Source organism: Molossus molossus, unplaced genomic scaffold (genome assembly GCF_014108415.1).
Source record: "Molossus molossus isolate mMolMol1 unplaced genomic scaffold, mMolMol1.p scaffold_m16_p_1, whole genome shotgun sequence".
Lineage (NCBI taxonomy): Eukaryota > Metazoa > Chordata > Mammalia > Chiroptera > Molossidae > Molossus > Molossus molossus.
The window spans coordinates 2,640,929-2,662,966 of NW_023425344.1; the positions used below are offsets into that span (position 1 = coordinate 2,640,929).

The 22,038-nt window shown below is 54.0% G+C and overlaps 1 protein-coding gene across 8 annotated transcripts in view; it reads left to right on the plus strand.

Annotated features, from left to right (window-relative positions):
* The first annotated feature begins 70 nt into the window (after positions 1 to 70).
* Positions 71 to 22,038, plus strand: part of ACOX3 (acyl-CoA oxidase 3, pristanoyl) — a 45,739-nt gene continuing 23,771 nt past the window's right edge. For 2 of the 8 annotated variants that reach the window (XM_036272052.1, XM_036272092.1), the window contains exons 1-8: positions 100 to 622; positions 11,193 to 11,350; positions 11,663 to 11,896; positions 12,931 to 13,005; positions 13,449 to 13,538; positions 14,178 to 14,321; positions 15,861 to 15,949; positions 20,591 to 20,687. In XM_036272052.1, coding sequence (XP_036127945.1) covers positions 11,207 to 11,350; positions 11,663 to 11,896; positions 12,931 to 13,005; positions 13,449 to 13,538; positions 14,178 to 14,321; positions 15,861 to 15,949; positions 20,591 to 20,687 — 873 coding nt within the window. In that variant the 5' untranslated portion in view covers positions 100 to 622; positions 11,193 to 11,206. Of the gene's footprint in view, positions 623 to 9,620; positions 9,729 to 11,192; positions 11,351 to 11,662; positions 11,897 to 12,930; positions 13,006 to 13,448; positions 13,539 to 14,177; positions 14,322 to 15,860; positions 15,950 to 20,590; positions 20,688 to 22,038 lie in introns of those variants that run through there. The other 6 variants (XM_036272077.1, XM_036272061.1, XM_036272086.1 and 3 more) reach the window with 6 other exon arrangements.

The window sequence follows — 22,038 nt, forward strand, 5'->3', positions numbered from 1 at the left end:
AATGACGCACCGGCGGCGCGGCGTGTTGGCGTCATGGGGGCGGGGCGCCGGGGCCGGAAGTGAGGGGCGAGGACCCGCCGCGCTCTCCGGCGGCGATTGCCTGGCAGGGCCGGGCCACGGGCTCTCGGCGGCGGAGCTGCACTTCCGAAAGCTGTCTTCTCTGGGGGTGCGTTCCGGGCTCTCGGCGGCGGAGCTGCACCTCCGAAAGCTGTCTTCTCTGGGGGTGCGTTCCGGGCTCTCGGCGGCGGAGCTGCACCTCCGAAAGCTGTCTTCTCTGGGGGTGCGTTCCGGGCTCTCGGCGGCGGAGCTGCACCTCCGAAAGCTGTCTTCTCTGGAGGTGCATTCCGGGCTCTCGGCGGCGGAGCTGCACCTCCGAAAGCTGTCTTCTCTGGGGGTGCGTTCCGGGCTCTCGGCGGCGGAGCTGCACCTCCGAAAGCTGTCTTCTCTGGGGGTGCATTCCGGGCTCTCGGCGGCGGAGCTGCACCTCCGAAAGCTGTCTTCTCTGGGGGTGCGTTCCGGGCTCTCGGCGGCGGAGCTGCACCTCCGAAAGCTGTCTTCTCTGGGGGTGCATTCCGGGCTCTCGGCGGCGGAGCTGCACCTCCGAAAGCTGTCTTCTCTGGGGGTGCATTCCGGGCGCGTGGCTGCCGCACAGGAACGTGGTCAGAGCTGAGATTTGGAGCGTTCGGGGGAAGGTGTATTTATGAAATCATAGTGGTCGCCCGGCATCCAGCACCGGATTGTCTCCGAATGTATCGATCGCGGTCGGGGAGCCCCAGGTCGTGAAGGTTCAAGATGAACCTCTCGCCTGGTCCGTGTGGCTCCGTGGATTGCGCACCCCTCCATGAACTGGGACATCCCCTTTGGATTCCCGTTAGGTGCCCCGGTTGTGGGCTCTGATCCCCACTAGAGGGTGTGCAGGAGGCAGCCGGCGGATGTTTCTCGTACACGTTTCTCTCTTCTCCCTTCCTTTCTCTCTAAAAACACGTGAAGGGGGGGGAAATTTACGCCTCTTGCCCTGCCGTGTGGCTCAGTGGTTGAGCGTCCACCCTGCACCAAGAGGTCGCCGGTTTGATTCCTGGTCAGGGCACGTTCCCAGGTTGTGGGCCCGGTCCCCAGTGGGGAGCGTGCAGGAGGCGGCCAATCGATGTTCTCTCTCATCATCGATGTTTCTATTTCTCTCTCCTTCTCCCTTCCTCTCTAAGATCAATAAAGAAGAAAAATGTTTTTTTTTAATTACACCTCTTAGGGAAGCTCCTTCTTCTCCATTGTTGTTCTGGTGTGTTTTCTTGTGTGTGGGAGCTACAGGGGTGCGTTCCTGCGCCCCAGCACAGCCCTGGGTGTGTGTGTCTTAAGTCAGCTGTCACCTGCATGTCCCCAGGAGAAACAGGGAAGGCTGGGGTGATGCAGGTTTAAGCCAATACCACCAGCACAGTCTGCAGAATCTAGTGGCAAAACTACAACAACAAAATATCAGAGTCTTCTTTTTTTTTTTTTAAACAACTAAACTCTTTTTTTCTTTATTGATTTTTAGAGAGAGGGAGAGTTAGAAACATCGATGAGAGAGAACATCAATTGACCGCCTCCTGCATGCCCCCCCCCATCCCCACTGGGGATTTGGCCCACAACTTGGGCATGTGCCCTGACCGGGTATTGAAGCGGTGACCTCTTGGTGCATGTGATGCTCAACTACTGAGCCACACTGGCCAGGCTTCATTCTTTTTTTTCTTTTTTTTAATAAATTATTTATTTATTTTTTTGTTACAGATATTTTACCCTTTCTACCCCATTGGCACCCCTCTCCCCACCCCACCCCCGCCCTGTCCCCGGCTTAGTTGTCCGTGTCCATTGGTCATGCATACATGTATATAAGTTCTGTGGTTTATCTCTTCCCACGCCCCCACCCCCTCTTCTGAGGGGTGTCAGTAGGTGCCCTACTTCCATGTTTCTGGGTCTACTGTATTCCTCAGACTGTTATGTTCATTATATTCCGTATATAAGTGAGATCATGTGGTATTTGTCTTTTTCTGCTTGGCTTCTTTCACTTAGGATAATACTTTCCAGGTCCCTCCATGTCATCTCAAAGGATAAGAGATCTTTCTTTCTTACCGCTGCATAGTACTCCATTGTGTATATGTACCACAGCTTTTTTATCCATTCGTCTACTGATGGACACTTGGGCTGTTTCCAGATCTTAGCTATTGTAAATAGTGCTGCTATGAACATGGGGGTACATATATTCTTTCCGATTGGTGTTTCAGGCTTCTTAGGGTATATTCCTAGCAGTGGGATCACTGGGTCAAATGGAAGTTCAATTTTTAATTTTTTGAGGTAACACCATATTGTTTTCCACAGCGGCTGCACCAGTCTGCATTCCCACCAGCAGTGTATTAGAGTCCCCTTTTCTCCACACCCTCGCCAACACTTGTTGTTTGATGATTTATTGATGGCGGCCATTCTGACAGGTGTGAGGTGATACCTCATTGTTGTTTTAATTTGCATCTCTCTGATGATTAGTGATGTTGAGCATTTTTTCATATGTCTCTTGGCCATTTGTATGTCCTGTTTGGAGAGGTGTCTATTCAGCTCCTCTGCCCATTTTTAAATTGGGTTCTTTGTCTTCCTTTTGTTGAGTTGTATGAGCACTCTCTATATATTGGAAATTAACCCCTTATCTGATACATCATTGGCAATGATGTTCTCCCATACAGTGGGTTGCCTTTCCATTTTGATGATTGTTTCTTTTGCTGTGCAGAAGCTTTTTCGTTTGATGTAGTCCCATGTGTTCATTTTCTCCTTTATTTCTGTTGCCTTAGGTGATGTATCAGTGAAAATCTGCTCCGTATGATGTCCGAAAGTTTGTTGCCTACATTTTCTTCTAGAATTTTTATAGATTCATGGGTCACATTTAAGTCTTTTATCCATTTTGAGTTTATTTTTGTGTATGGTGTAAGTTGATGGTCCAGTTTCATTTTTTTGCATGTAGCTGTCCAATTTTCCCAAAACCATTTATTAAAGAGGCTGTCTTTACTCCACTGTATGCTCTTGCCGCCTTTGTCAAATATTAACTGAGCATATTGCCTTGGGTCCATTTCTGGGTTTTCAGTTCTGTTCCACTGGTCTATATGCCTATTCTTGTGCCAGTACCAGGCTGTTTTGGTTACAGTTGCTTTGTAGTATAACTTGATATCTGGTATTGTGATCCCGGCTGTTTTGATTACAGTGGCTTTGTAGTATAACCTGATATATGGTATTGTGATCCCACCTAATTTGTTCTTCTTTTTCAAGATTGCTGTGGCTATTCGGGCTCTTTTTTGGTTCCATATGAACTTTTGAAGTATTTGTTCTAGTTCTATGAAATATGTCGTTGGTATTTTGATGGGGATTGCATTGAATCTATAGATTGCTTTGGGTAGTATGGACATTTTAATGATGTTAATTCTTCCAATCCATGAACAGGGTATGTGCTTCCACTTTTCTATATCTTCCTCTATTTCTTTTTTCAATGACCTGTAGTTTTCTGCAAATAGGTCCTTTACTTCTTTGGTTAAGTTTATTCCTAGGTATCTTAATTTTTTTGGCGCGATGGTAAATGGGATTGTTTTTTCAGTTTCTCTTTCTGTGAGTTCATCATTGGTGTACAAGAATGCTGTCGATTTCTTGACGTTAATTTTGTATCCTGCTACTTTGCCAAATTCATTTATTAAGTCTAGTAAATTTTTGAAGGAGTCTTTAGGGTTTTCTATGTATAATATCATGTCATCTGCAAATAATGACAGTTTCACTTCCTCCTTTCCAATTTGGATCCCTTTGATTTTTTCTTCATGTCTGATTGCTGTGGCTAAGACTTCCAGTACAATGTTAACTAAGAGTGGCGAAAGTGGACATCCCTGCCTTGTTCCTGTTCTTAATGGAAATGTTTTTAGTTTCTGTCCATTGAGTATTATGTTGGCTGTAGGTCTTTCATATATGGCCTTTATTATGTCTAGATAGGATCCCTCTATTTCTACATTGCTGAGCGTTTTTATCAGAAATGGATGCTGGATTTTGTCAAATGCTTTTTCAGCATCTATTGATATGATCATGTGGTTTTTATTCTTCATTTTGTTTATGTGGTGTATCACGTTTATTGATTTGCGAATATTGTACCAGCCTTGCATCCCTGGAATGAATCCCACTTGGTCATGGTGAATAATTTTTTTTTGATGTATTTCTGGATCCGATTTGCTAATATTTTGTTCAGGATTTTGGCGTCTATGTTCATCAGGGATATTGGCCTGTAGTTTTCTTTCTTCATAGTGTCTTTTTCTGGTTTTGGAATTAGAATTATGCTGGCCTCATAGAACGTGTTTGGAAGTCTTCCTTCTTCTTGAATTTTTCGAAATAGTTTGAGGAGAATGGGTGTTAGATCTTTTTTGAATGTTCGGTAAAACTCCCCCATGAAGCCATCTGGGCCTGGGCTTTTGTTTGCTGGGAGAGTCTTCATTACCTCTTCAATTTCCTTCGTTGTTATTGGTCTGTTCAAGTTTTCTAAAACCAGCTCTTTGTTTCATTGATCCTTTGAATTGTTTTTTTGGTCTCTATGTCATTTATTTCTGCTCTGATCTTTGCTATTTCCTTCCTTCTACTTGCTCTGGGGTTTTCTTTTTGTTTGCTTTCTAATTCTTTAAGTTGTGAGGTTAGACAATTAGAAATTTTTCTTGTTTTTTGAGGTGGGCCTGTGAACTTCCCTCTCAGATCTGCTTTCGCTGCATCCCATAGATTTTGTGTTGGTTTCCAGGAAGTTTTTAATTTCTTCCTTGATCTCCTCGGTGACCCATTCATTGTTTAATAATATGCTATTTAGCCTCCATGTGTTGAAATGTCTTTGCATGTTCTTATTGCAATTGATTTTTAGTTTCATGCCATTGTGATCTGAGAAGATGCTTGATATGATTTCAATCTTCTTAAACTTGTAGAGATTTAATTTGTGTCCTATCATGTGGTCTGTCTTTGAGAATGTCCCATGTGCACTTGAGAAGAATGTGTATTCTGTAGTTTTGGGGTATAATTCTCTGTAGATATCTATTAAATCCGTTTGGTCTAGTGCTTCGTTTCCTTGCTAATATTTTGCCTAGAGGATCTATCCAGTGCTGTCAACGGGGTGAAGTCCCCTGCTATGATTGTATTGGGTGCATATATGTTTATCAAGGTTATATCTTCCTGTTGGATAGATCCTTTCAATATTATGTAGTGGCCTTCTTTGTCTCTAGTTATGGTCTTCGTTTTGAAATGTATTTTATCAGATATGAGTATTGCTACCCCAGCTTTTTTTGCTTTCCATTTGCTTGGAAAAATTTTTTCCATCCCTTCACTTTCAACCTATGTGAGTCTTTTGTTGTGAGGTGGGTCTCTTGTAAACAACATATAGATGAGTCATGCTTTCTTATCCAATCAGCTACTCTGTGTCTTTTTATGGGAGCATTCCATTTCTACTGCTAATTACAGCAGTCCTTTTAACATTTCTTACAGTGCTGGTTTGGTGCTAATGTATTCCCTTAGCCTTTTTTTGTCTGGGAAGCTCTTTATTTGATCTTCTATTTTGAATGATAGCCTTGCTGGGAAGAGTAGTCTTGGATTCAGATTCTTGTTTTTCATGACTTTGATTACTTCATGCCATTCCCTCTGGCCTGTAGTGTTTCTGGTGAGAAGTCAGCTGAGAGCCTTATGGGGTTTCCTTTGTAGGTAACCTGTTGCTTATCTCTTACTGCTTTTAGGATTCTCTCTTTGTGTTTAATTTGTGGCATTTTAATTACTATGTGTCTTGGTGTGGGCCTGTTTGGGTTCTTCTTACTTGGGACTCTCTGTGCTTCTTGAACTTGAATGCCTTCTTCCTTCACCAAATTAGGGAAGTTTTCTGTCACTATTTTTGTGAATATATTCTCTATCCCTTGCTCATTTTCTTCTTCTTCGGGGACTCCTATGATGCGAGTATTATTACGTTTCCAGTTGTCCCATAGTTCTCTTAAGCTGTCTTCCTGTTTTTTAATAGTTTTTTCCTTTTGTTTTTCTGATTGGTTGATTTTTTTTAAATCACTGATCCGGTCTTCCGCTTCCTCTACTCTGCTTTTTAAACCTTCCAATGTGTTTTTCATTTCTGATATGTCATTTTTTTATCTCTTCTTGATGGTTTTTAATTTCCAATTGGCTTATTTTCAGTGTCTCTATGTCCTTACTCATGCTGTTCAGCTTCTTCAAGATCATGGCTCTGAATTCTAGCTCTGTTAACATGCCTAATTGCTCCACATTGATCTCATCTTCGGTGGAGGTCTCTCGCTCTTTCATTTGGCTTCTGTTTCTGTGTTTCACCCTTTTGGCTATCACTGTGGGCTTTGGAGCCTGTCAAGTTCTCCCTGTGGGTGTTGGTGTTCTGCTGTTTGTGGCTCCCTCTCCTGTGTTTAGATGAGCGAGGGAGGACCCAAGTTAAACACCACTGTCACGTCTTAGTTTCCTGGTTAAAGTTGCCAGCCCAGGAAACTAGCTTTTTGCCTGGAGGCTACTGTCAAGTCTTACTTTCCTGGTTAAAGTTCCCAGCCCAGGAAACTAGCTTTTTGCCTGGAGGCTAGCAGTCGAGGTTACTTGAAGAGTTTTGGGTTGTCAGTTGATTGAAACTCCCTCAGGTGCTCAGCACAAGGGGATTTCGCGAGGGTGGGGCAGATGCTGGTTGTTAATGAGCCCCAATTAGCACTTCAATGGCCCACAGGGTGGGGTTGGATCTCCGAGGGAGGGGCTGCTGCCTCTCCCCAGAGCCCTGGGAAGGAGCAATGTGGCCACCGTCCTGAGTGGCTGCACTGAGCCAAAGCTCTGAGCGCCCTCCAAATCCCGAGTGTCCCAACACAGCTCCAGTCCAGTCCGCCCTCCCTCTGCCGGAGCCCAAGGTGAGTTGCTGTGGCTGTTTTAGCCTCTGTCCCGGCTCTGCGCTGCGGAGCCGCCTGGGAGTGTGACCCGAGGGCGCCGCTCCCAGCTGAGGCCGCTGCCGAGCTGCCGACCGTGGGCTCCCAGCCCCATCTCGCGCCTTCGCAAGCCTACCGGGATGGAGTCAGTGTCCCTGGTTATATGGTCCTCCCAGCTGCTTTTCTGTTGCTTTTCCCATCGATTTGTCTGTGTTATTGTTACAATTCCAGTTTGGTTCTGGGAGACGGTCTGTGTAGCTCCGTTCACTCCGCCGCCATTTCTCTCTCTCCGGGCTTCATTCTTTTTGCAGAGTCCTTCAGTTGGGATTTTGCCATTCCTTAGAATGTCTCCTTCAGAATCAAAGAGAAGTGAAAACTAATTCAAATCATGTGATTATCAAAGAGAAGAGCAGACCAAATGTCTGGAATTAAGTATAAGATAAATGAGTGGTAGAACCCCGGAGTTACACCTGCTCATTCCAGCCCTTTCAGTCTGAGCACAGGGTTGACTTTTACGCTGTCAATGAGCTTTCTAGGGCCGCCATAAATCACCACAAACTGGTGGCTTAAGACAACAGAAAGTTATTCTCTTACAGTTCTGAAGGCTCTGAGGGAGAATCTCTTCCTTGCCTCTCAGCTCCTGGTGGTTGCCATCAATCATTAGCTTTCCTTGGCTTGTGGCCACATAACTCCAATCTCTGTCTCCATAGTCACATAGCCTTTTCCTTGAGTTTCTCTGTCTCTCCTGCAAACACTCTAACTCCCAATAAGATCCTAGGCACAGTGGGTAAAGACTTTGCCATGTCTTGTTGGGGGTCGGGAACATAATTCAAATCCCTATACTGTCCAAGTAGACTTAGCCTGGTTAGGGCAGCCAAAAGATTAATAATTACACATCTTACTGGCTGCTCAAGTGTGTAGGGTCCTGGGCTCAGCATTGGGGACGCAGAGCTAAATTAGATACTGCCCCTAAGAAACGGACAGGCCAATAGTGGAGGCAGACTGGTAGACCAGACAGTGATCATGAAACGTGAAAAGTGCAACAGTCAACATATACAGAGTTTTAACAGGGAAACGTTTCACTCTCTAAGGCTCCTTCTATCGCAAAAGCAAGGGGTGAAGGAGGAGTCCGTGACACCTGAGTTAAATAGAACTAACGATGTAAAACATCTGCTGGGAGTCCTGACTCCAGACCTGGCTGTCCAGATAAAAATCACAGAACAGAACAATAGTCCCCAAGAGTGTAGCAGTTTCTGAAGCGTGGGAGAAGCAGGTGTGCCCTTGTTCTCGTCTCCTGGGTACTCCTATGGACTCGGGGACCCCGGGCTGGAAGCCTCGATGCAGGATGGGTTCTGAAAGCTCAGTAGGGCACATTCAGGGCCCTAGTTTGTCCATTAGTCTCTTCCTTCTGCTTTTGCAACAGGAAGGCCGCATGGATACCCCTAATGATAAGTCTGTTTGGAATAAGAGTCACAATTATGAAAAAAAACGTTGTCGTGGAATGAAAAATGTATTTTAAAGCAGAATAGGAGTAGAGAGAGAATTTCTAAATATCAACTGAATGTCTCCATCCATGTCCTACCAACACCTTAAACGTGACGCGTCTCTAAAGTGGAACTTACCTGTTGCTTCCCCATGACTGCAGTGCTCAGCTCCCAGCCCCCCTCAATGGAGACCTTTTGACCTCTCCTCTCTCTTTTTTTTTTTAATCTTCACCCGAGGACATTTTTGCATTTATCTTCAGATAGAGCAGGAGGGAGAGAGGGAGGAAAGAGAGAGAGAGACATCAATGTGAGAGGGACACATCAACTGGCTGCCACCCACACGACCCCAACCAGGGCCGGGGACAAACTGCAACTGAGGTACATGCCTTTAGCGGGAACCAAACCCGGGACTCTCTGGTCTGCGGGCTGACGCTCTAACCCCTGAGCCAAACCGGCCAGGGCTCCCTTCCTTCTTTATATGGCCAGTTGCCAAGACCAGCTGATTCTTTCTCGGGACATTTCATAATGTGCCGGTCTTTTTTTTTTTTTATCCTCACCTGAGGACACGCTTTCATTCTTTGTTCAGATAGAGCAGGAGGGGGAGAGAGAGAGAGAGAAACATCGACGTGGAAGGGACACATCGAGTGGCTGCCACCCGCACGACCAACCAGGGCCGGGGACAAACTGCAACCCAGGGCTTTGGGCGCATGTGTTTGAACGTGGAGCTGACTCCAAACGCGGGCAGGAGAGGTCGGAAGTGTGAGACAGAAATAAAGAAACGGCAGCAAAGGGTGGATCATCCAGTTGGCTACTGCTGTGGGCAGCCAGGGCTCGGTGCCACTGGGGACACTCTCATGAACGCGGGAGCACCATCCGTGGCTCCCCTCTAACTTTCCTGAGCACTTGGAGGTGCTCAGTAATTGGAAAATGCCCAGGCCCCAGCCTAGGGGTTCTGATTCCGTAGCCCTGGAATTCGCGCAGCAGACAAACATCCCAGGATTCTTGTGTAGGGGGCCCCCTGGGAAGGGCGCGGAGAGTCCAGCGAAGGTTCCCCTCTCGGGCGCACCCCTGCGGCCACCTTGAGCCAGACACTCTGACGCGTTCTGCGTTTCCAGGGCGACGGGGATGGGCGGTGCGCTGATGTCAGGGTCGGACAGTGGCCGGGAGGAGGCGGGGACAGACGGCCGAAGTACGCAGCAGCTGCGCGCTCGTGTCTCCCAGGGCCGGCTTCCGCGCCCCAGGGACTCCGAGCGCCCGCCGTGTGCGCCGAGCGGTGAGCGACCCAGCGAACAGACGTGCCCCGCGAGATCCAAAGGTCGAGCCCGCGTCTGCCTGGGGGGGAGGGGACCGCAGTGCAAAGGCCCAGGGGCACTCGTGGGGGCCTGTGCAAACCCGGCCATCGGGGAATTGCGGGGCGCACCGGAGGCAGGGGCCGATGGCCTGGAGGGTCAGCCTGCGTGACGTTTTACAGAATTCAGACGTAGTCCCCTGAGGTCGCCGCGGGCAGCTGTCACCTACAGGGAGAATGATCCGATCTGCATTTTAGGGTTACTTCCTCCACCCCAGAGAGGGAAGCTGTCTGGAGGAGACTGTGGCCCCGTGATGATGTGGGTGCCACAGTTCTGGGAACTGTTCTGGGTGCCTCCTCCCAACTGCAGCAGCCCAGATACTAGAAACAGCGAGTCCTCACTTCTTGTGGCTGTTGGTCGCTGATCTGATAGGTTCTGCCTTCGGCACTGGCAGGATAAGGAAACCAGCTTATAGGTACACAGGCTCCTTGACGCAAACCAGTGTTACACTGCTACGCGTCTCATCAACCTTTCAGTGAAACCACCTTGAAGGAAGCGAGTTGTGCCAGGACCCGGTGTCCTCCATTCCAGCCCAGCATTGCTGTGTTGTCTCTCCTGAGGCACAGAGAGGTGAAGTGGCTTGCTAACTGAGTGAGTTACTTTATCCAACTCCTAAGCTCTAACATTGCGACCTGACGCCAGGCAGTCTGGATTCGGAGCCCTTCCCGGCAACAGTAATGCCGGTGACCTCAGGTGGCGTGGGGCCATAGGGGGCTTACTGATTGCTTAGGATCATTGGACACAGGGTCAAATGTGCCTGATAACAGCTGTATGATCTTGGGAAACTGATTTCACGCTAACAGTTTCGTCAGTCGAAAATGAGTACAGATAGGAGTTGGTGTTGCCACTGCACTGAGACATTCACCGGCATGCAGAGATAGCTCAACAACTGGAAGTTATGCTAGATTTACTAGGAACGGAGCGAAATGACAGGTTCAGTAAAGCGTCCAAGAGAGGAGTGCGGGACTCTGGGGCATGGGGGAAAGGGAATTCCAGGATGACACCCCAGTTTATAGAATTAGGCCTGCAGGACAGGCTGGTCAGGGGGCCGAGGTGAGTTCACTGTCAAACATTCAGAGTTCGAGAATCTCCAGAACAGGAGGGGTGGTGGCCAGGAAACTGCCAAGTGACCGCGTGGATTTGGCGACCCTCCGCGCATGGAGGCCATGGCCTGTTTACCTTGGCGCTGCCCGGCTCCAGCCCCAGGACTGCCCTTTGCTCCCTCTGTCTCCTCTCCTTGTGACTTTTGTTCAAAGAGATCCCTCCCTTTCTGTTGGGAGAAAACGAACGTTAGCTCTAAATGTGGCCGTTCTCTGCTGTCTCTGTGTTCGTTTTCTCGTATTTGTAACACATTACACTCACACAGTTGTTCATGGCTGAAGTGAACAGACAGATGCAAGGACCTTGACTCAGGCTGTATATTTTGGCAGGTTGATGTCAAGCGATGGCACCTCCTTTGGCAAGAAGTGAGGCTGATCTGTTCCCCGATTTCCCCAGAGGGCCCCTGCATGCTTACCGCGCACGCGCGTCCTTCTGCTGGAAGGAGCTGGCGCTGTTCTTGGAAGGAGAGGACATTCTGCGCTTTAAGGTGAGGCTGTGCGGTGTTGGACGTGCCGGCCACACAGGGGTCTGGTAGGTGTCAGGTCACTGGCAAAATGGGGCTTAGTACCCTTAAAGCCACCTGGGTTCGCTGGGCCTCATGTCAGCCTCCGTAAGACAGGGCTGTTCCTAGGAGCAACACAAGCCTGACCCCTCTTTGCACCCCAGGATGCCAGAGCCTCGGGGAATGACAGTGTGTTCCGTGTACCCAGTGGCCTCGAGCATACCTGTATAAGAACGAGTGGAGCGAGGTTCCATCCTCTGCCTCCAAATCGCTGGTTTCCTTCTCCTGCATTTCCAGAAAACCATCTTCTCAGCATTGGAGAGCGACCCCCTCTTCGCCCGGCCCAGTGGACGCGAGCTCTCCATGGAGAAGTACCGGGAGCTGAACTTCCTGCGCTGCAAGCGGCTCTTCGAGTTCGGCTTCCTCCGCATGGACGAGCTGCTGCGGAGCCCTCTCGCGCTGCTGGCTCTCCTGCAGTGCCTGTGCATGTACGACAGCTCGCTGGCCACCAAGGTCCTCCTGCACACGCTCGTGAGTGGACGGCACGGGAGAGGAAGTCGCGATCTGCTTTCCCACCTCGCCGCGAGGCAGTGAGGTTACTGGGTGCGGGTCCAAGCGGGGCAAGGGCGCCACGGCACAGGAACCCGGTTACAGGGAACACTCGAACATGCAGCCTGTAGGATTGAGACGCGCGTCTTGGTGGTTTGGGGGTTCTTAGTGTTTACTTGCTTTTTTTTTTTCTTTATTGATTTTTACAGAGAGAGGATGGAAGAAGGAGAGAGAGAGAGAAACATCGATGAGAGAGAACATAGATTGGCGGCCTCCTGCACGCCCCCTACTGGAGATTTGGCTCACAACTTGGGCATGTGTCCTGATGGGGAATCAAACCAGCAACCTCTTGGTGCAGGGTCGACGCTCAGCCACAGAGCCACACCGGCGGCAGTATTTACTTACCTTTAAAGTTCTGGGGATTTACGCATTTGGGGCAATGCTTGTTTAAGGAGATTTCTAAAGACAGTGTAGGAAATGAGCAGAGATTAGAAGGTGTGGGCTGATTTTGTGGTTACTAGCGAGAAGTCCCGTTTTCTCGTACCTTTATACGCAAATTCACACACGAGTCCTTGGGAAAACAGTGCTGTGGAAGTCCGGGCTCCATAAGAGGAGGAGCTTTGGGACTTTTTGGCTTTTATACCAAAAAAGAAAAACCAACTAACAAACAAAACCTTGGGAACACAGGTCATCTGCCCACTGTTGTCTGACAGAAAGTGGGTCTGCTTTGCCCTCACCCACCGTCCTGCCCTCCTGTCCTGCCCCTTGTCCTTTCACAGGCCCTCGGGCTGTCTGTCCAGCATCTTAAGTGCAGGTGGTTCTGCTGCACTTACATAGACGGCTCTGAACAGGGGCCTTGCAGGTTTGCAGAGCCAGCCGCTCGGCTGCAGGCTCCTGTCCCGACCAGCATGCGGAACCGGGGTGGGTGGCGGTTAACGTGCCCGTCACGGGTGACATCCCAGGACGGCAGTCCTCGTGAACTTCCACCCGTTTATGGAACGCTGTTATATTTTCAGGTTTTTGGATCAGCGATTTACAACTCTGGTTCTGAAAGACATTTCAAGTACATTCCCCCGATCTTCACTATGGAGGTAGGTTGAGGGCTGGTGGGGAGTTGAGAGCCCACGGCGTCTGACCTGTTCCCCTGAGGTCTGGAAAGGGTGGACTGCAGGTGGGAGCCCGGGCGGGGGTGATCTCACCTACGGAGCGGTGTTCTTAGTCTTCTCACCGGGTAGTTCATGCTCCTCTTGACAGACAGGGTCTGCTGACTCCTAGCACTGGGTGAATTTGGCTTTTTCTTATCAAACGAAAGCCTCCCATTTGCCACGCTGCCCGGAGCCGACGTAGCCGGGCTGCAGCTGGTGTGCCACGTGGCAGCCAGCACAGCAGAGGGATGTGGGGAGGTCGGAGAAGGCGACCGGGGCCCGTCATGTGGTCAGAGGGTTCTTCGTCCTCACGGGAAGGGTGGGGCAGGGTCCCTCCAGGAGCGTGAGAAGAGCTGTCCGGCCTGACGGTGTGTCTGCTTCCACGGTAGATTTTTGGGTGTTTTGCTCTGACTGAACTGAGTCACGGGAGTAACACCAAGGCCATACGAACGACTGCTCACTACGACCCCGCCACCGAGGTAGGCGCTCCCGTCCCCTCGCTCTCTGGGCTTTGAGCACGTGTGGTCACCAGTGAAAAAGTAATTAGAGCCCCAGATCTGTGAGCTTTACACACGCGAGCTCGCAGAGTGCACGCTGAGTCCGTCACGCTGCCACGTGGGAGCTCAGGAGATGGGAGCTGGCCACGCCTGTCGCCCCTGGAAACGTCACTGAGTGGAGGTCCCCAGGGGCTGGGGTGGGCGTGAAGCGGGGTTGGCGGGAATAACACCTGGTGGGGAGGACTCGCGAGAGGACACCGCCACCCGGGCTTGGCCAGCTGCCAAGGTTTTGCATACGTCACATTGTTTAATATATTGGGTATCTTCTTTTTTTTCCTTTGAATTTCACCTGAGGATGATAAGTTTTTACTGACTTTTAGAGAGAGAGAAACAGCGATCAGTTGCCTCCCATACGTACTCTGACCGGGGATCGAACCTGCATCCTTGGAATGTGCCCCGACCGGGAATCAAACCCGCAACCTTTTGGTGTTTGGGACGATGCTCCAACCAACTGAGCCACCCGGCCAGGGCTCGGGCCTCGTTTTCCCTAGAAGAACCTCCGGAGGAGAAGGACTCCTGCATCCGTGTGAGTTGCTGATCATAACTTTTTGCCCTGTGCAGGAATTCATCATCCATTCCCCCGACTTTGAAGCCGCCAAGTGTTGGGTCGGTAACATGGGCAAGACGGCAACCCACGCGGTAGTGTTTGCCCAGCTGTGCATGCCGGGGGGCCAGTGCCACGGCCTGCATCCCTTCGTCGTGCAGGTGGGCTGCCGCCCCGGGGACAGTGTCACCGCTGGGGGCCGGTGCTTCTGGCCTCTAGTGAGTGGACAAGCATGCAGCTAAACGTCCTTCAGCGCACAGGGGGGCCCCGCCCTCGGATGAGGCTCGTCCTCCCCAAGTATATCGGTGCCGCTGCTGAGAAGCCCTGAGCCTGGGGCCCCAGGTCATCTGGCAGAGGGGCTCCCCCTCCTCTCAGCCACATGGGTGTCATCTCAGATACAGCACCGGCTGGACTGCCCGGCCAGGTCTGGGGGTGCCCCAAGGGGATGGTGCCTGGGACCGGCGGCCAGGCAGGGGTTCCCGACGTCCAGGGCTGCAGTGTGTCCAGGGCTGGGCCTTCTAGAAGCTCGTTCAGACCTTCCTCTCTGGGCGCTGGATCCCGAGTGAAGCCCCCTCCCCCGCCCAGCCCCATGCTGGCATTTCTGGTCCGTGCTCACTACAGAAGTCATCTATGTATTTAAAATCGAGTTGAAATTCATACAACATGCGATTAACTACTTTATGTCATTTTAAAAAATATGTCTTTATCGATTTAGAGAGAGAGAAAGGAAGAGGGAGAGAGAAACATCAATCGGCTGCCTCCTCATGCTCCCTGTTGGAGATTGACCCACAACCTGGGCATGTGCCTGGATCGGGAATCCAACCAGCGACCTCTTGGTGCAGGGGTCAACGCTCAACCACCGAACCACACTGGCCGGGCTATAATTAGCCATATTAAAGTGGACAATTCCGTGGCATTCAGTGCCCTGAGGGTGTGCAGCCACCACCTGTCTGGTTGAAGCGTTTGCTCTCTAGAGCACCCCTTCCGGTTGGCACTCAGGCCCCCAGGTTTTCCAGAATGGAACCCCGTAACCTGAGCACAGAGCTCACACGGTGCGGAACTGTCTGCCAGCTGCATCTGCCTTCCTAGGAAAGTCTGCACGGGAAGCTCGTTTTGGGAGCAGAGAGACAGAAACGACGTTAGGTGGTCTCTCCCACAGCACACAAGCAGCCTCTGTCGTATTCACACCGGCAGGGAGTCCTGCAGCTCCAGCAGGACCACGGAGCCCTGGAGGGCCCCAGGCGCGTGCGCTAACTGGTTCCTGGCTTAGTTTTCCTGTGGCTGCCGGAGCAAAGCAAAACGTACAGACTGGGGGCTCAGACAACCCAGATTCAGGGGTGCTCAGGGCTGTGCTCCTGCTGGAGGCCTCGGGGAGGGTCCTCCCCACCTGCCCGGCCTTAGGTTCCTGCCTGAGCTCCTGGAATGGGCTGTGTCGCTCTGTCCCTGCCTCTCTTCTCTCCACGTCTTGTCTCTCTGGCTCTCCTGGGACACTTGTCACGGGCTTTGGGGCTCGCCTGGATAATCCGGGGAGATCTGATGTCGAGAACCTTCACTTGGTCGCATCTGCAAAGACCCATCTCCAAATGAGCCCACAGCTGTGCTTGAGGGAGCCCGTGCCCGCCACGGGGGTTTGAACAGACTCATTCTGAGACTCACATGCTCAATACAGTTACTGTTTGTGTGTCCTGTGGTTTGTACAGATCCGGGACCCGAAGACCTTGCTCCCCATGCCTGGGGTGATGCTGGGCGACATGGGGAAGAAGCTCGGGCAGAACGGTCTGGATAACGGGTAAGCATGCGCCGAGCTTCCTGGCCCCGGCACTCTCCGAGGGGCTGTCCTCGGGCTGCCTGCGCGGGGCTGAGAGCCGGGCCAGGTCCAAGGCCACGTGGCCACTCGTGTCTGTGACTCCCGGGACCCTCAGCGCCAGGTGAGACACACAGCTCACCGCACCCCCGAGCCACGTCCTGCAGGGCGGTCCCCTGCGTCAACTCCAGTGCCGGAACCTATAAAGGAGCCTGAGAACTGGGCAGTGAACTTGCCCTCGGGCCCAGGCCGGACAGCTGCAGCCTGGTGGGCCTCTGCCCGGGCAGCGCTGAGCTATGACCGGGGCCCACCTGTCCCAGATGCGGTCCCGTCAGCAACCTCCCGGGGCTGCAGCACACAGCTCGCGTCCACACTGATCTTGGGGGTGAAGCGCGTTCCAGGTAGCGGGAGCAGTGTCCTGTAGACTCCAGGGTTGGAGAGGGCGAGGGGCCCAGCAGTGGGCAGGGTGGGCGGGAGAGCCTGGCACAAGGGCCTTGGCACCTTCCTGAGCTGATCTTAGAGCCCAGGGTCACGCACAGCATCAGCTTTGGGACCACGCAGATCTGGATTCAAATCCTGGGCCCACCTTTAGCTCTTCCTTGCCTTTCCTCATCGGCGATGTGGGCATGGCGACAGTCCCCAAGCCAGACCCTGGACAGTCTGGCCTGCACATGGTGGGCTACCAGGCTGGCGGCTGTGTGTGCTTCCCCGCAGACACACAGATGCTGCACACGCCCCGGAGAGCCTGGCCGAGGGGTTTGCGCCTGTTTCCATGAGCTCATGTATAACTGGGAGGGAGCAGAGCCAGGGGTCCCTTCGCCCTGCGTCTTGCGTAAGTGTCGAGAACGTTCGTACACCTGCTGCTTTGTGCTGAGGCAGAGGAGGGGAAGCCTGCTGTCCGTAGTCTGAACTCACTGGTTGACCAAACCTGGTCCTTTTGAGTATAAGTCAGGAGACAGGTCCTCTCCAGAGAGAGAAGCGGGACCGGGTGGTCTGCACAGATGCTGAGCATGGAGAAACCTCCGTCCAGCTGTCCCTCCCACGAAGCAGGGGTGCAGGGGGAGCGTCTCAGGTCTCTGCTCAGAACAGGCGAGCCCAGGCTATGCCACAGAGGGCTGGGGAGCCTGAGTTCACGCAGTTAGCTTGAGGAGAAAACAGGAAGTGGTTAGAAAAGGCAAACACACAGAACCCTTCTGATGTGTACCCCTGGCTCCGTGCGCTTCCTGCTAGGGAATGTTGGCACCTGACGGGCCAGCGGTTCCCTCAAATCTCCAGTCTGTGTGGGTGCCCGGGGGCCCTTGTCCTCCGCTCGCAGCCGTGATGCAGCTGGTATGGTTGAGAGCATCCATCTGGCTGTGGGAGGGGGCACCAGGGGACCACCCAGGAAGTGGGGGTGGCAGGTCCTGCCCCTCCTGGACTTTGAACACCAGCACAGGTCTGTGCCTCCCAGTGTGGGACTCAGGAAATCCCGCCCTGTGACCGCACCTGGGAAAGGGCTGCATGTGCCTGAGGCCTGGCCCGGCGCAGCCCCAGGCGGTGGTGCCTTCCCCTCCCGCTGTGCAGGGGAGGGGCCAGGTCACGGCCAGCCGGCAGCGTCTCTGCCTCTGTCACTTGGCTTCACACGAGAATCTTCGTGTTCTCTGGATCGTCACTGGAGCCCCTCAGTGGACGCGTGTTTCCGGAGACGGAATGTGGTCTCTCACTGCCTTGGGAGCAGTCAATGGGCACACGTCACGCCAGTGTAGCCAGGCTTGCCGAGACCAGCGTTGCCATGGGCAGCACAGTGACCACCCCCTGGACTTTGAGAGCAGGTCCACCAAACCAGAGGGACACCGTGCCCCGTGGAGCTGCTCCGCGGCAGGCCCATGAGATGCTGGGAGTGGCCATACTTGGTCCCTGAGCCTTTGAAGGTTCAGTGAGCTGTGCAGGGTCCCTGGGTCAGCGCTGCCTCCTTCCCAGCCAGGCGCGCACGCCCAGCAGGGGGCGCGCGGGTTCTGCAGACAGGACATCCGGGCCGGCTGTCGGGGCTCACATGCCCTTTGCTGTCTAACTCTATTAGTGTTAGAATTGAGTGCTTTTTTTGGTCAGAGTTCATTTATCTTGAAATTATTGGTTAGATTTTGTCATTTCACAAGAGTTTCTAAGGATGTAGGATGACTAGAAATCAGAGGCAGACATAAATTTTATAGATAAATGTAGGCGAATAAAAGCAAAATGAAGACTCTCTCAAGTGAGACCCTCTAACCCTGTACTGGGCTGCAGGACGCTCTCACCCACTGGCTTTGTGGGGAGGCGGGGTCCAGGCCTTGGGAAGCCATCTCGAAAGTGGCCGGAGGAAGTCCCCAGAGGGCCCTGGGGCGCTTGGTCCCAGGAGGGAGGGTGTGAGTGGCACCCGAGAGGCAGGGCCTGCCATCCGCACGCTCCCGGCACACGAACTCTCCCCGTGCCACCCCATGTCACACACACATACCGTGCCCTTTGGGGATACTGGGAATTCTGGCCTGCAGACTGGACCCCCAGTCCGGCCACCGGCTAACTGTCCCTGGAACAGATACTGAAGAGAAGGTGGGAAACAGCTTTCTGTAAGCTCACGCGAGTACCTGTGCGCGTGTAAACATTCACTGTCCCGTCGCCGTGCGGCAAGGGAGGTGACAGCTTCCAGCCCTCACAGATGGCACATTGAGTTTACAGGATCATGCTTGAAAAAGCACTCCTCGGCGTCTAGTGACGCGCAGGAGCACGCTGGGGAGGTTGACACCCATCTGCTCTGATAAACCGGGTGTCAGATCGGACGGCCCCCCTGCAGCCCGTCAGCACCCACAGAGGCCTGGTGTGCTGGGCTGGGCCTGCTGAGCACCGGGTCTGCCCGGCCTTCATCTCACCCCCGAAGGGTGACCTGTGGAAGTCAGCCCCTTGCGTGGAGCCAGCAGGGCCGCGGCCTGCTGAGGGCCCACCTGCGGTGTCCTCGTGGCTTCCTGAGGAACGGGAAGGGGTCTCCTCCAGCCCGCTCTGTGCCAGCCCAGGTCTCTGCTCTTCCCTGGGGGAGCTGGAACGAGCCACTCGTCTTGTCCCCAAGGCTGTCAGTCCCCAGACCCAATTCTGTGGAGATGACACCGGCGCCCGGAGGACGTTGTCTCCTCACAGCTGGTTCATCCCACGGCACTTACTGAGTCTGGCAGGCGCCGGGCTCCATGCCTCATGGTCCAGGGTGAATCAGACCCTAGAAACTGCCAACGCGAAGCAGGTGGCTCGGCAAGGAGCGGACAGTGGGTGGTCACCACAGAATGAGACCACCCTCCAGTGATGTCTTGAGACCACCGGTGCCCACCGCAGGCCTTCTGGAGGGAGAGAGCCTGGCCAGTGTGCGGGTCACAAGCAGATGCAAGCCAGTGGTAGGAGCCGTAGGCAGGGTCCCTCTGAGGGCTCACCATGGTTTTAGGGGTGTAGAGCCCTAGGTGGTAGCATGAAGCTCTGCAGGCGGGGACAGTCTGGAGGCCTCTGCTCTGTGCCCAGGACAGGCTGGAGGGGAGATGCAAAGGACCAGGGGAGATGGCTGCTGTCAGTCAAAGGGGGGTGGGACCCAGCAGGGCAGAGCTGCCAGCAGGGGCCCTGGTCAGTGCAGGTGGGGATGGGGACGGGACAGGACACACCAGCCAGGCTGGGTCAGAGTGGAGCAGACGGGGGGGGGGGGGGGGGGGGGGGGGCGCCACTGTGGTGGGTGGGAAGGGAAAGCAGCCTGTGGGCGAGTGTGACCGCTGAGCGACCAGAGCTAGTGCTGTTGTGGGGGTGGTGAGGTGGGTCGCCCGCCTGGCCTGGCCCTGGCCTGGCGGGGAAGCGTGCCTGCGTGCCTGCCCTGACGGCTGTGCTGGGGCCCAGGCGGGAGCAGCGGAGCGTGTGGGGTCCTCCCCACCCTTCAGAGCCGGCTCGCCCACCACCCGGTGGGGTATGGCGACAGGGCTTTGTCTGACCCGAGAGTGTCAAAACCTCGATGTGCTGATTCATCACATGGTGGTGTCGATTGTGCTCGGAGACCAGTGTGAGATCCAGACACCCCACCCTTCGAGACCGGCACCTCTCCTGTTGCGTGACGGCCTCTGGGCATGCAGGGGCTGACACGCTCTATTTTTTGGAGCAGCCCGTGTCCCTGCGGAGGGACCTGTGTCCAGTGGGGGGGGGGCCTGTGTCCGGTGGGGGGGGGCCTGTGTCCGGTGGGGGAAGTCTGTGTCTCGGGGGGGGCTGTGTCCCGGCGGGGGGCCTGTGTCCGGTGGGGGGGCCTGTGTCTCCACGGAGGGGCCTGTGTCCCGGCGGGGGGCCTGTGTCCGGTGGGGGGGCCTGTGTCCGGTGGGGGGCCAGTGTTAGGAGCTCTCTCACCTCTGGCTCTGTGAAGACGGCATGTGGCCGGTTTGTCACACTCAGAACTGCCGCACACACCCACCTTTGTTTAAACCTACTCTCTTGGATAGAACAAGGTGTTGAAATTTCTGTCTCCTGGTGTCTTCTCTCCCGTCTCCTGTCTTTGTGGACTAGTCCCTGTGTCGCCGTCCTGCACTCTCGTTTGGCCGGGGCTCAGGGGAGTGGTGAGCCGCGGCCAGGCCCTGTCTGACCCGAGGCCCCTGCCTTCCTCAGGTTCGCCGTGTTCCACAAGGTCAGGGTTCCTCGCCAGGACCTCCTGAATCAGACCGGAGACGTCACCCCCGAGGGCACCTACGTCACCCCCTTTAAGGTACAGGTGTCTCCAGGTGCGAAGCTCCCCTGTGCCCACCAGGAGCTCGGCCACAAGAGCCAAGCCGGGGGGTGGACCTCGCTAGGTTTCGGTTCCGGTGTCCCCAACAAGAAAGGGGGTGCCTGGTTCAGCCACCCAGGGTCCTGGGCGTACAATGGATGCTGGCTGGCTGCCCACCAGCGTCCACTCCCCCGCACCGCCCTGCTGGCCCTCAGGGTTAGGTAGGGAGCCCCCCAACCCTGCCCCTGCTGTTCTCCACAGAAAGTTCAAAGGTGAAAGGCTGCTTGGTCCACAAATGGGGGTGACAGTGTTCTCTGGTGTCCAGGGCTCCGAGCCCCCTAAATCCATTGAGTGGCAGCCACACAGTAGTGCGGCGTGGGCCTCTCCAGACACAGCCCCCGTCAGAGACGCCGACTGCCCTCCCGAGAGGGTCCCGAGCTCACAGCTGGATGACCACGTCCCCAGCACAGACCTGAGAACATTGCCGGGCAGCAGCCCCCGCCCGGGCTGGAGCCAACCTGCGCTTGGAGGGGAGGGAGACAGCAACATGGGCAGGACGGCTGAGCTGGAGCGAGGCCCACGGAGAACTGAACCCGCGTGGAAAGGATCCGTGGGGCCCGGGAACAAGTGGGAGGCTGGGAATCCTGGGGGCGGCGCTCCAGAGGAGAAAAGGAGAGAGTGGGGGGGGGGGGCAGTAACCATCCAAGTTGGAGAAGAGAGACTCGGACTGCAGGGAGCCCCAGAGCCACCGGAGAGGGCACCCCGCACGCGGCAGGAGCCTGGGAAACTCCCTTCCTCCAGATGTCCGCATGCAGGAGCTGAGGTGACATCGCACACCGCGGACAGCCGCCGCGGACGGCCGTGACTGAAACGTACATGTTAAAATCCAGCCAGGCTGCCGTTCGTAAGTGAGAACGGGACTTGCTGGGGTCGGGAAGGGCGCCACACAAAGCCTGCAGGGGACAGTTTGGAAGAAGAGCCCGAATCACATACGGAAATGAACCCAGGAGAGGCAGCTGGAGCGGGCAGAGCAGGTGTGTGGCCCACGGGGGCGGCTCTGGGCCAGCCTTACCCACCGACCCTGTTGGACACGGAGGTAGTGCTCTGAGTTTAAAGAAGATTAAAATTGGGTGCCCCCCAAAAGCTGGAGGGCAGCTTTCTCCCAGACAGACATGCTGGCGGAGACCTTTGTTCCTTTGGGGAGCCCTTCCCCCCATGGGCAGGCAGAGGGCTGCCATACCTGGGGCTCCAGCAACCTGGCTCACACTGTTTGCCCCAGCTTTGTGATTCTCTGAGGCCCTGTCCCACCCAACTTACAGGCCCACCCAAGCTCTTTCCAGTGGCTTTACCA